The sequence below is a fragment of the Chelonoidis abingdonii genome, chromosome 8 (genome assembly GCF_003597395.2).
Source record: "Chelonoidis abingdonii isolate Lonesome George chromosome 8, CheloAbing_2.0, whole genome shotgun sequence".
Classification (NCBI taxonomy): Eukaryota; Metazoa; Chordata; order Testudines; family Testudinidae; genus Chelonoidis; species Chelonoidis abingdonii.
The window spans coordinates 57,694,370-57,706,668 of NC_133776.1; the positions used below are offsets into that span (position 1 = coordinate 57,694,370).

Consider the following 12,299-nt stretch of genomic DNA (forward strand, 5'->3'; position numbering starts at 1 on the left):
AGGCAATATGGATTAGCTGCTGCAAGGCAAGTGTATCGCTACAGTCCAAGAACTGTGTTTCTCTCCTCAGCCCAGCCTGGGGATAATCCATGCAGGGATTCAGAGCCATCCTCTCCTGAGATTGCTGCTAGGTTGGATTTCCAGGCAGACCCCTGCCCCATCCATGGCTTTCCCATTTCAGGGCAGGGATAGCTGCCTGACACTCTGCTCCTTCAAGCACCATCCTCTTCCCCTTCAAATTGACTGCTGCCATGGCAACACCTTTCCCTCTGTGCTGTATCTGCCCCCACCCTGTAAGGTTACAGGCCCGCCAGAGCAGCCCTCACCCTGGAGCACTGGGGAAATGTCACACAGCTCTTGGGACGTGCAATCAGTGCTCCAGTGCAGTCACACACACGGCACTCTGTGATCTGGCCCAGTCAGTCTGTCTCCCAAACCCAGCCGAGCCCTCTAAGGCTGCTGACCTTTGCTAGGGGAGCAGGGTCTCTGGGGCGAGGGGCTCTGCCCACTCAGCCCTAGTGTCCGGCGCAGGGCAGAATGCAGCATCCCAAGCTTCGACTCCACCTCCCTCTTGGCAGCCTCCGCCTTGGCCAGCTCTGTCTCTAGGCCTTGGAGGTGCCCCTCGGTGGTGCTGAGGCGCAGTTGGAGGCCTTCGCTGACCCCGCCAGCCTGCTGCAGCTTCAGCTCCATGTTATGGAGCTCATCCCGGAGCTTCTTCTCCTTGCTGTGACTCTCGCCCAGGCTGTTGGTCAGCCCCTTCTCTCTGGCTCTGGCTTCCCACTCCACCTCCACCAGCTTCCTCTGCAGGCTTAGTACCTGGAAGGGAGGGCACTGCAGAATAACCGCAGGACCGGCGCCAGGGTTTCTGGCGCTCTAGGCGCCAGGCCATTTCGCTGCCCCGCGCGCGGGTCTCGCGGCTCTGGTGGAGCTGCCGCAGGCATGCCTGCAGCAGGTCCACCAGAGCCGCGGGACCAGCGGACCGTCCATAGAAATGCCTGCGGCAGGTCCACCGGAGCCGCGGGACCAGTAGACCCTCCGCAGGTACGACTGCGGCAGCTACACTGGAGCCACCTGCCGCCCCCCCGGCAAAATGCCGCCCCCCCCATAATGCTGGCGCCCTAGGCGACTGCCTAAGTCGCCTAAATGAAAGCGCCGTGCCTGAGTAACCGCCAGGCCCTGTCTGCATACAGTCCACCAGAGAGCATGCAGAAGGGGCCAGGAGAAGCGCTCCACATCGACACACACACAGTGCCCAGGAGCTTCCCAGCACAGACCCAAAGAGAGCCCTCTCTGCAGGGCGGGAGCACCCACAGTTCAGTGCACAGGCTCCCAGGCTGAGCTGCAGCGTTCCACCCCACTGGCAGAGAGAGCCCTGGGTCGCTCTCTGGAGACCTCAGGGCAGTGTTTACAGGCAGGTGCCAGGGAGCGGACTGCCCTCCCCTCTGCTTCAGGGCTGCACCCTCAGGGTGATGGGAAGGAACAGGAAGGGAGGGAGACAGTCCTTGAGGTCTCCCACAGGGGCCTGGTGGACTTAGCTGGGTTAATCTACAGATGGCCTTGTACCCTTCCCTCCACACCATCCTTTCTCTCTGCCCCCCTCCCTCACTACCCACTTCTGCCTGCCAGCTCCAGTGCCTACTCAGCTCACCTCTTTGCGAACACATTCCTGGCTGCCCTCCATCTCCGCGATCCTCTGCTTCAGCTCCAGGGACTGCCTGCGGCACAGCTGCTCACGCTGCTCCTGCTGCAGAAGACGGGCCTGCAACTCGCTCACCTCTTTTCCCTTTTTGCTGTTCTCGTCCCCCAGCATCTTCACCTGCAAAGGGCGGTTCTTTGGGTTGATCCTGGGCTTGGCCTGAGGTGGACGGGCCACGCTGGCAGGCCCGTCTCAGCCACAGCAAGCCACTGCTGCTGCCCTGACTGGGGGCAGGGCTGCCTCCCCCCAGCAATGACTGCTTGAGGATGGACAAAATGATCCTTTCTTAGTTGGGTTCCTCCGCCTCTCTGGAAGAGCTGGCCAAGTGCCACAGGGTGGAAAGTACCAATGTGGGACCCACTGATTCACTCTAGGTCATTAGCAGGCTCCTCCGTCCGCCTTTCCCCAGCCTGCCAGGCCTGGGCTGGTGCTGGCACAGCCCATGGGGAGCAGGCCTGTGTAGCACGCTCCCCTCTGCAGTCAGTCACTCCTCTGGCCAATGCAATGGGGAATGAGACCAGGCCATTCTGCCTCTTGCACTGGGGGATTGAGGCTGGGGAGCTTTGAAGCCTCCAGTTTCTATCCAAGGGGATTTTCAGGACATGGTCTCCATTTGGGAGGGAGATGCCCCTCACCTCCCTAGGAGCCAGGGCTGCCTCTAGTGTTTTTCAGCCCCAAGCAGCGCGCCAAATTGCTGCCGTGGCCGGCGGGGGCAGTCCATGTGCGGTTAGAGCGGCACACGTGTTTCCACGACGGCGACAATTTAGTGGCAGCTTCTGTCTTCAGCCGGAAGACAGATGCTGCACTGCTGCGGACAGCTGAACATAGAAGCTGCTGCCGAACTGCCGCTGCCGCGGAAACGTGTGTGCCGCTTTAACGGTACACGGACTGCCCCCGCCGTCTGTGGCAGCAATTCGGCGTGCTGTTTGGGGGCAAAAACACATGGACTGCCGCCCCTTGCAGATTGTCGCTTCAAGCACCTGCTTGGAATGTTGGCGCTTGGAGCTGGCCCTGCTGAGAGCTGCACTTCTGGGCATGCCCCAGGCGGCTTTGGCTGCTACCAGCTCTTCCTCTCAGCCTGGCGCTGAAATCCAGGTTGCCACAGGGGAATGAGACCCATTCAGTGGCCCAAATGGGCAGCCTATGAGGAGGCACTGCAGTCAGGAAGTTCCCAGAAGGAGAGGTGTGGGGCAGAATGTGTCTGCGGAGGTTGATGGAGCTGGGACAGCAAAGGGACCTGGCTGGCAAGTGTCTGGGAGCCATCTGCACTCGCCTGTCTGTGCAGCTCCTGCAGCTCCCGGCGGGCCTCCATCTGAGACTTCTCCACCTTCCGCAGGTTTGCCCTCAGCTCTCCTGCCTCCTTCTGAGCTGCAGCCTTGGTTTCCTCCAGCATGGTGATTTTCTGCTCCTTCTCCTCTAGGCCTCTCTTCAAGCTGAAGCAGACATGCATGGTCACTCCTGGCTGGGGAATGCTGAAGGGTTGTGAGTGGACATCTATGTAGGGAGCACTGCCTGCCTAGTCACCCAGGTGTCGTCACAGTGTGAGTGGGAGCTCTGGGCTGTCTGGGGACAAGTCTGGAAGGGAAAGAACCCACAGGGAAGTTCTGCACTGGCTGGAAGTGGATGAGGCAGAGAAGAGGTCAGATCATGCTACTGTGCCCATTCCAATGCACCCAGATCTGGGGGTGGGAAAGAGACATGGACTGGATGGAATGGCTCTGGGTTGAGCTATGGGAGAAGCAGCTGCCTTGAGCCTGCCTGGAATGGCTGCAGAGTCCAGCCCTACTTGTACACCCCAGCCCTGAATAGTGCCCAGTTCTTAGCTGGAATGGCTTTGGGTGGACATGCTGGTAGGTCTTTGCTACTATTCTGCACCTTCTGGTTTGGATCTGGGGCCCAGCTAACAGTCCCTGGCCATGCCTGTACCTTGGCAGGCTATCACAGTGCCAAGTAATGTCTGCTTCAGGGTGCAGCCCCCCTGGCACAGCCCTGAGCCTACCTGATCCTTTTGCTCTCCATCTTCTTGATGGCATCTCGCAGCTCAGTATTGGATTTCTGCATTATTTCCTTCTCCCTGGTCTCATCTCCCAAAACCCTGCAGGTTTCCAACATCTCCTTGCGCTGGAGCTCTCGGGCTTCCTCACCCTCCTGCAACCTGTCGTGCAACTCGATCAGGTCCTTGTGCACCCCATCGCGGGCATCCTCTGCAAGCCGCAACTGCGTCCTTAACTGTTCTGCCTTTTGGAGAGAGACACAGACATGCACGCCCTGCACTATCTCACCCAGGATCTCAGCCCTACTAGAGGAGCAGAGCTGGGCTCTGCTGCTTGTCATCTAGGATGGGTGAATGCCAGTCCATCTTGACAGGAGAAGGTGGCAGCTTCTAAGCCAGCATGATGCCCTTTGCAAATGGGGCTCTGCTCTCCATTACAGTCACGGGGATACTGGGCACTCCATCCTAGCAGGAGGCACTTGGCACCTTGAGAAGCTGGCTTGTTTCACAGTCCAGTATGTGAAGGAGTAATATGAAGTCCTTGTACAGTGCAGCATGCTGCCAGCCCGGGCTGCGAGCGCTGCAGTCATAGAATCATAGAAGATTAGGGTTGGAAGAGACCTCAGGGGGTCATCTAGTCCAGTCCCCTGCTCAAAGCAGGATCAACCTCAACTAATTCATCCCAGCCAGGGCTTTGTCAAGCTGTGCCTTAAAACCCTCTAAGGATGGAGATTCCACCACCTCCCCAGGTAACCCATTCCAATGCTTCACCACTCTCCTAGTGAAATAGTTTTTTCCTAATATCCAACCTAGACCTCCTCCACTGCAACTTGAGACCATTGCTTCTTGTTCTGTCATCTGCCACCACTGAGAACAGCCTAGCTCCATCCTCTGTGGGAACCCCCCTTTAGGTAGTTGAAGGCTGCTATCAAATCCCCCCTCACTCTTCTCTTCTGCACACTAAATAAGCCCAGTTCCCTCATCCTTTCCTCATAAAAAACAGTTACTCACCTTTTCGTAACTGTTGTTCTTTGAGATGTGTTTTTCATGTCTATTCCAATCAGGTGTGTGCGTGCGCATGTTCATGGTAGCTGGAAGATTTTTCCCCTATCAGCAACCGTCGGGTCAACCTGGGTGCCCCCTGGAGTAGCGCCTTCATGGCGCTCAATATAGAGCCCTGAAGAACAACAGTTATGAGAAGGTGAGTAACCATCTTTTCTTCTTTGAGTACTTGTTCATGTCGATTCCAGTCAAGTGACTCACAAGCCCAAGTTTAGGTGGTAGGGTCGGAGTCTTTCACTGATTGGAGTGCTGCTTGTCCGAAGGCCACATTGTCTCTGGCCTGCTGGGTAATTGCATAGTGCATGGCGGAAGTATGGATGGAGGACCATGTCACTGCTCTGCAGATTTCCTGAGTGGGAACCTGAGCCAGGAACACTGTTGATGAAGCCTGCACCTGGTGGAGTGTGCAGTGACTGGAGGTGCAGGAACCCCCTCCAGGTTGTAGCAATCACGAACACAGGACGCTATCCATGACGAGACGCGTTGTGACTATACCAGCTGACTTTTCATTCTGTCTGCCACTGCCATGAATAAATAACTGGACTGATTTTCTGAATGGCTTTGTTCTCTCCATGTAGAAGGCTAGAGCCCTGCAGACATCCAGAGAGTGCAGTCTCTGTTTCCTGCTACTGGAATGAGGCTTAGGGTAGAATACTGGCAGAAAGATGTCCTGGTTAATATGAAACTGAGATACAACCTTTGGGAGGAAAGCAGGACGAGGCCTCAGCTGAACCTTGTCCTTATAGAACTAGGTGTAGGGAGGCTCTGACGTTAGGGCCCTGAGCTCAGACACCCTCCTGGCTGAGGTTATTGCTACCAGGAATGTCACCTTGTAAGAGAGGTAGAGCATGGAACATGTTGCCAATGGTTCAAATGGTGGTCCCATGAGCCTAGAGAGGACCAGGTTGAGGTCCCAGGTGGTGACAGGCTGATGGATGTGAGGATACAGTCTGCCATCCTTTTAAAAATTGGCTGACCATAGGGTTAGCAGACACCAAGCGGCCCCCCACGCCCAGATGGAAGGCCGACATAGCATCTAAGTTTAGCCTTATTGAAGACAACAAAAGCCCCTGCTGCTTTTGATGGAGGAAGTAGTCCAGAATGAGCTACACTGAGGCTAACGTCGGGGGACAAATGGCACTGCACAGACCTGATTGAAAATCTCTTCCACTTGGCAAGGCAGGTGGCTCTCATAGAGGGTTTCCTGCTACCAAGGAGGACTTGTCTAACCTAGTCTGAACAGGAAAGCTACATCAGGTTCAACCATGGAGCTTCCACGCCATGAGGTGAAGTGACTTGAGGTTCGGATGTTGAAGATGACCATGATCTTGTGTCAGAAGGTCTGGGAAGAGTAGAACGGTGACTTAGGCTTCCACGGACATGTCTAGGAGAGATGTGTACTACTGCTGATGGGGCCAGGCTAGTGCTATCAATATGACCTGAGCTCATTCCCTCCGGATCTTGAAGAGTACCTTGTGAACTAGCGGTATGGGCGTAAAGGAGATGGCCTCTCCATGGAAGGAGGAATGCGTCTGCTTTGGAGCCCAGGTTGTGATTCTGGAAGGAGCAGAACTGCTGGCATTTCCTGTTCTGATGTGTGGCGAATAGGTCTATCTGGGGAAAGGCCCACCTCTGGAAGATTGAGAACGTGATGTCCCAGTAAAGGGACGACCTGCTGAGATGATCCACCAGCTCGTTCTGTACCCTGGGGAGGTACGACGCTTGCAGGTGTATTGAATGTTTCGCAGAGAAGTCCCACAGCATGGCTTCCTGGCACAGGGGAGAGGAGCGTGCACCCCCATTTGTTGATATAGAAGATTGTTGTTGTCTTGTCCATCATAACTGATACACAATGTCCCATTAAGCATCCACGGAAGGTCTGGCATGCACCATTCTCAGCTCTCTGACGTTGATGTGGAGAGCCAGATCCACCTGAGACCAGAGACCCTGAGTCCTGCGGTCTCCCAGATGACCTCCCCAGCCCAAGTCTGATGCATCCATCACTAGCGAAAGAGACGGCTGTGGACTGGTGAAGGGGACTCTCTGAGAACACTTCCTGAGGGTCGAGCCATCAGATCAGGGAGTCGATGACCTGGCGAGGCAGGGTCACGATCCTATCCAAGCTGTTCCGGGCTGGGTGTTACATTGAAGCCACGATTGAAGAGGTCGAAGCCAGAGTCTGGCATGCTGCACCACCTAGGTACAGGCAGCCATGTGTCCGAGAAGCTTCATGCAGTTTCTTGCTGTGGTGGTAGAAAACTGTCTGATGCCTCAAATTATATCTGTTGGGGCCTGAAACCTTGCTTCTTGCAGGTATGCCCTGGCTTGGGTCGAGCCCAGTACTGCCCCTATAAACTCTATCCTCTGGACAGGGGACAGAGTTGATTTTGTTTTGTTTAGAAGGAAACCCAGGTTGTCGACGGTGGCTCTGATGAATCTGACCTGAGCTTCCATTTGGGTCCTGGAGTGGCCCTTCATCAGCCAGTCGTCAAGGTACGGAAACACCTGTACCTGGTGACTGTGCAAAAACACATCAACTGCCATGCACTTGGTGAAGAGTCGAGGTGCTCCTGACAGGCCAAATGGAAGGACTGTAAACTGGTAGTGGGCACCACTCACCACAAACCTTAGGTACTTCCTGTGGGGCGGAGTAATTGCGATATGGAAATATGCATCCCTCAAGTTGAGGGCAGCATACCAGTCTGCTGGATCCAGTGATGGGATGATTGAGGCCAAAGAGACCATGCGGAACTTGAGTTTCTTCACAAACTTGTTGAGTTTTTGCAGGTCCAGGATGGGCCTGAGGCCACCTTTGGCTTTTGGTATAAGGAAATACCGAGAGTAAAAGCCCTCACCCCTGTACTCCTGAGGAACCTCCTCTACTGCCCCTAAAGACAGCAGTGACTGCACCTCCTGGATAAGAAGCTGCTTGTGAGAAGAGTCCCTGAAGAGGGATGGGGAAGGGGGATGGAAGGGTGGGTGGGCACAGAACTGGATGGAGTATCTCCTCTCTACCGTGTGGAGCATCAAAAGGTCCGAGGTGAGACAGGACCATGCATGGTACAAAGAGGATAGTCGGGACGAGAAGGTAAGGTGGGCTGGATCAAGTTGGGGATCTGGTGCGCTGCCCTTGACTGCACCTTCAAAAGGCCTGTTTGAGCCCAGAGGGTGGCTTAGATTGGCCAGAGCCCTGGCCTGAGGATGGGTGCGGTTGCCTTCTGCCATTCCTATTCCTCCTCTGTGAGCCGTCCTGACAGTTTTGTGGCTGATAGAACTGTGGAGGAGGTTGCAGCCTAAAATGTTTATGCCGTGTAGCAGGAAGTATGGAGGTCCAACGATTTGAGAGTGGCTACTGAATCTTTCAGGCTATGCAGCCTTTTATCCATCTTTTCAGAAAATAGAGCCAAATCCTCGAAGGGGAGATTCTGAATAGTTTGTTGGACCTCATATGGCAAGCCCGAGATTTGGAGCCAGGAGCCCCTCCTCATAGCTATGCCTGTGGCCATGACACAAGTAGCCGCATCCACTGCATCCAGTGCGGCTTGTAGCGAAGCCCTAGAAATGAGCTTCCTTTCCTCCACAAGAGCCGAAAACTCGGTGCGGGAGTCCTGCGGCAACAGCTCTGCAAATTTAGCCATTGCCAATGGCCTGCTGATTTGAAATGCGGAGCTGTAAGCCTCCAGTGAAGTAGAACTTTCTCTCATAAAGGTCAAGCCTTTTCGCCTCCCAATTCTTTGGGGAGGGTCCCTGGAAGCCCTGATGCTTGTGTTGGTTGGCAGCATTGACCACGAGAGAGTCAGGTGTAGGATGTGTGTATAAATGCTCGTAACCCTTGGACGGCACAAAGTAACATCTTTTGTTGCACTTAACTGTAGGGGGCAATGAGGCTGGGGTCTGCCACAGAGTTTTTGTGGTGTCAGAGATGGTCTTTATGAGGGGCAGGACAATCTATGCAGGTCCAGAGGGGGCGAGGAGGTCCACCATTGGATCTGCATCCTCCACTACCTCCTCCGCCTGAATGCCTAGGCCCTGGGAAACCCTCCACAAAATTGCTGCAGAACCCTGTTGTCCTCCAAGGCTGGATGGATAAAAGGCCCTCCAATGCCTCCTCTGACGAGGATGAGGAAGAGACCCCCGTGAGAGGTGGCTGCTCCCTTCCTTCTGTACCCAAGGGATCCCACGGCACCTGAGTTTCTTGGGCTGATGCCAACCCATATGGTGTTGTGCCCACCAGGGTAGGGGCTGCATACACTGACGCAAGCAACGCCAGTGCCCAAAGTGCCATCGGCGCCATTGTCATCCTCGACGTCGGAATTGCTGCCAGTGCCAGAATCGTCATTGGTGCTGGAGTCCCCGCCAGTGCTGGGGCTGCCAGGACCCCTGGGCCCAGTGCTGGCTGCGCTGGAGGCATTGAGATGGTAGCGAAGGGTGGTAATGGGCCTACCCCCAATCCTGCTGGTGCTCGCAGTGCTGGTGGGGATACAAATAAGGCCGAGGCTACCAATGTCGCCCTGGAATGAGATCCTTGGCTGCAACCTTGGCTTTCCTTTGAAATGCCCAGGGAGTCCAAAATGGCCATGGTCCCAGGGGCTGCCATTGGGCAGGCCATGGTGCCGGGTACGGATGCGGTGCCAAGCTGACATGGACCGTCTGCTCCTACTCGTCCGGGAATGATAGCAGCCCGACTCCGAGGTATCTGAAAACGATGACCACAGGGGAGCAGTACTTCTTGGCACCAAGCTTTTGTGCCAAGGGCTCAAGGATTGGAGTGGCTGCTGGATGTGCTCCGGTGTCGGGGAGTGGCACGCCTGGGTCAGAGATCAGCAGGCTATCATAGTGGGCTTTCCCCTTAAAGGAGCCTGGGGAATATCCAGTGATGGCAACCCTGTCCCCTCTGGGAGGAAAGAACGGTGCCACGGGGTGAAGCAGTTCTTGGGCTGCCTCAAACGCCTCCAGTGTCGAAGGGAGGTGCAGCTCCCGGCTCGGCCTTGGTGAGCAAGGAGGGTCTGGACTCAATAGCCCTTCCACGTGGGCAGGAGTTGGTGTGACCATCACCAGTGGTGCAGCACCAGTGTGGCCTGACTCAGGTTTCACAGTGGAAGGCTCCTTAGGCCTAGCTAGGGGAGAGTGACCCCCCTCTGGCCTCTTCTTTTGCGGCACTGGCAATTGTGAATGGTGCCTGCGTGTGGCATGTGAGCCATGAGTGGAGCCGGGACGGTGCCATCAGTCGTTATCCTTACCCAGCACCAGTGCTCGCGCTGATGGTGCCAGAGCACTCTGCACCGAGGAGGAGGTATTTGGCACAGGGTCCATCGACAAAGGGTCAGACTGGGGGATAGAGTGATGCCTCCACCAACAGGACCTTCAGGAACTGCTCACTATCTTTTAAAGTCCTGGGCTGAAAAGTCTTACAAATGGCACAACGATCCTTCTGATGGCCCTCTCCTAAACACTTTAGACATGAGGTGTGAGGATTGCTTCTGGGTATACACTTGCTGCAGGCTTTTCAGCCCGGAGACCCTGTCGGGATAGGGTAGGAGGGGATTCCCCCACCCCCCAAGGAAACTTATATAACATTAATGAACTACTAACTATTAACAAACAATAGAGAACAATGTAAGAAACTGCTAAATGCACTTGTCAAGACGAGAGCACAGGGAAGTTCTAGCTAACCATCACTGGCGGTAAGAAGGACCTGAAAGGGTCATGGGTCAACAGGGCTCTATATTGAGCGCCATGAAGATGCAGCTCCAGGGGGTACCCAGACCGACCCAATAGATGTTGCTAGGGGAAAAATCTTCCGGCTACCATGCATGTGCACGCGCACACACCTGATTGGAATCAACATGAACAAGCACTCAAAGAAGAAGTCATGTGCCCTAGTCACCTAATCATTTTTTGTTGCTGTCTGCTGGACTCTCTCCAATTTGTCCACATCCTTTCTGTAGTGGGGGGCCCAAAACTGGATGGAGTACTCAAGATATGGCCTCACCAGTGCCCAGTGGGCACTCACCAGTGTGGGGGAGGGATAGCTCAGTGGTTTGAGCATTAGCCTGCTAAACCCAGGGTTGTGAGTTCGGTCTTTGAGGGGACAATTTGGGGCAAAAATCTGTCTGGAGATTGGTCTTGCTCTGAGCAGGGGGTTGGACTAGATGACCTCCTGAAGTCCCTTCCAACCCTGATATTCAATAGAGGGGAAAAATCACTTCCCTCAGTCTGCTGGCAATGCTCCTACTAATGCAGCTCAGTATGCCTTTAGCATTCTGGCACAGCGAGGTTCCTGTAGGGGATCACAGCTGGGAAATCCCTGAGAAAACAGGGCCCAGAAAAAGATTTGCTCTCAGACAGTATGAAGGCTTGCTCTGCTTCAGCTGCACCTCTCTGGTCACACCAGGATCAGCAACAGTGGGGCTGATCCCACACCCCCCTTCACATGCCAGCACAGCTACCACTGAGGCATGGAGGGCACTCAAGGGAGGAGGAGCGTACACAGGGGCTTACAGATTCAAAGCAAATGATGCCAATAAATGAATGCTATAATTTATGGCTGTTTACAACACAGTAGCCCCTGGAGGTGCCAGTGGAGATTAGATCTGGGTGCTGCACCTACACACAGGGAGACACTGGCCTTACTCCAGAGACCTGTGCAGCTAAATGGGCACAGGGCTGGAGGGGAAATGGAGGCCAGGGATGTGATGTGATTTGCCCAAGGTCAGTGTCTGAGGTGGGATGGACCCCAGTCTCCTGACTCCCAGGTCAGTGTCTTATTCACTAGCCCAGGCATGGCCTAATCACATCCCCTCTCTCATTGTCAAAAGGAGGGGAGTGAAGGTTGTGTAGCATCCCTGGGAATAAGTCAGCTGTTTCCCTCCTTAGCACAGGGTTGCTGGTGTGGGACGGGGTGGGGCCAGCTGGGAAATCTCCCAGTGCTGAGCCCTTTGATTCTGCCCCTTTAGTAAAAAGCTGTCTTGAGTTTATCCTGTTGCTCCAGTTCTGCCCTGGTGACCTTTGAGGTGGGGGCTGGGGTGTGGGGATGGAATAGAAATTTCCGCAGAAACTTAAAAGTCACCAGTTTCTTTCGTTCCTTCTTCCTCCTTCAATCTGTAAAACCCTAACACTGTCCAGATCCTCCCTGTTGGCCTGGATCACTCCGTCCCACTCCATGTTGTTATTGTTCTGTTTCTGAGGAGGATTAGGGTGAGCTCCCCCTCCCATCCCCCCACCCACATATGGGATCCACAAATGCGCCTAGCATTTTCCATTGAGCTCAGCAGAAATTCACCCAGAAGGTCAATGACCAAAGAAAGGGACGATCCATCATAAAACAAACTGTTTTCATTTCCCAGGATAAAGAGGAGGGGGCTGGGATTGAGAAAAAGAACAAAACTATGGAAAGAAAACACCCCCCAGCTCCTTCTCTGCAAAGACAACCTTCCCTATTAGAAGGAATGTGACAGCCAAAGCTCTTAATATGATTATCATAATTATTTCTTTACTAGAAATTTTTATAAACAGCCTCTTTTGAAATCCACGCTCAGAGAGCCAAAT

The 12,299-nt window shown here is 54.5% G+C and overlaps 1 protein-coding gene across 1 annotated transcript in view; it reads right to left on the reverse strand.

Moving 5' to 3' along the window:
* CROCC2 (ciliary rootlet coiled-coil, rootletin family member 2) overlaps window positions 1–12,299 on the reverse strand; it is a 139,631-nt gene that overhangs the window by 38,046 nt on the left and 89,286 nt on the right. Inside the window, exons 24-27 of the mRNA XM_075068652.1 lie at window positions 3,696–3,934; window positions 2,970–3,129; window positions 1,649–1,816; window positions 465–816 (exon numbers count right to left, since the gene is read on the reverse strand). Of these exons, the coding sequence (XP_074924753.1) occupies window positions 465–816; window positions 1,649–1,816; window positions 2,970–3,129; window positions 3,696–3,934 (919 nt within the window). The remainder of the gene's footprint in view (window positions 1–464; window positions 817–1,648; window positions 1,817–2,969; window positions 3,130–3,695; window positions 3,935–12,299) is intronic.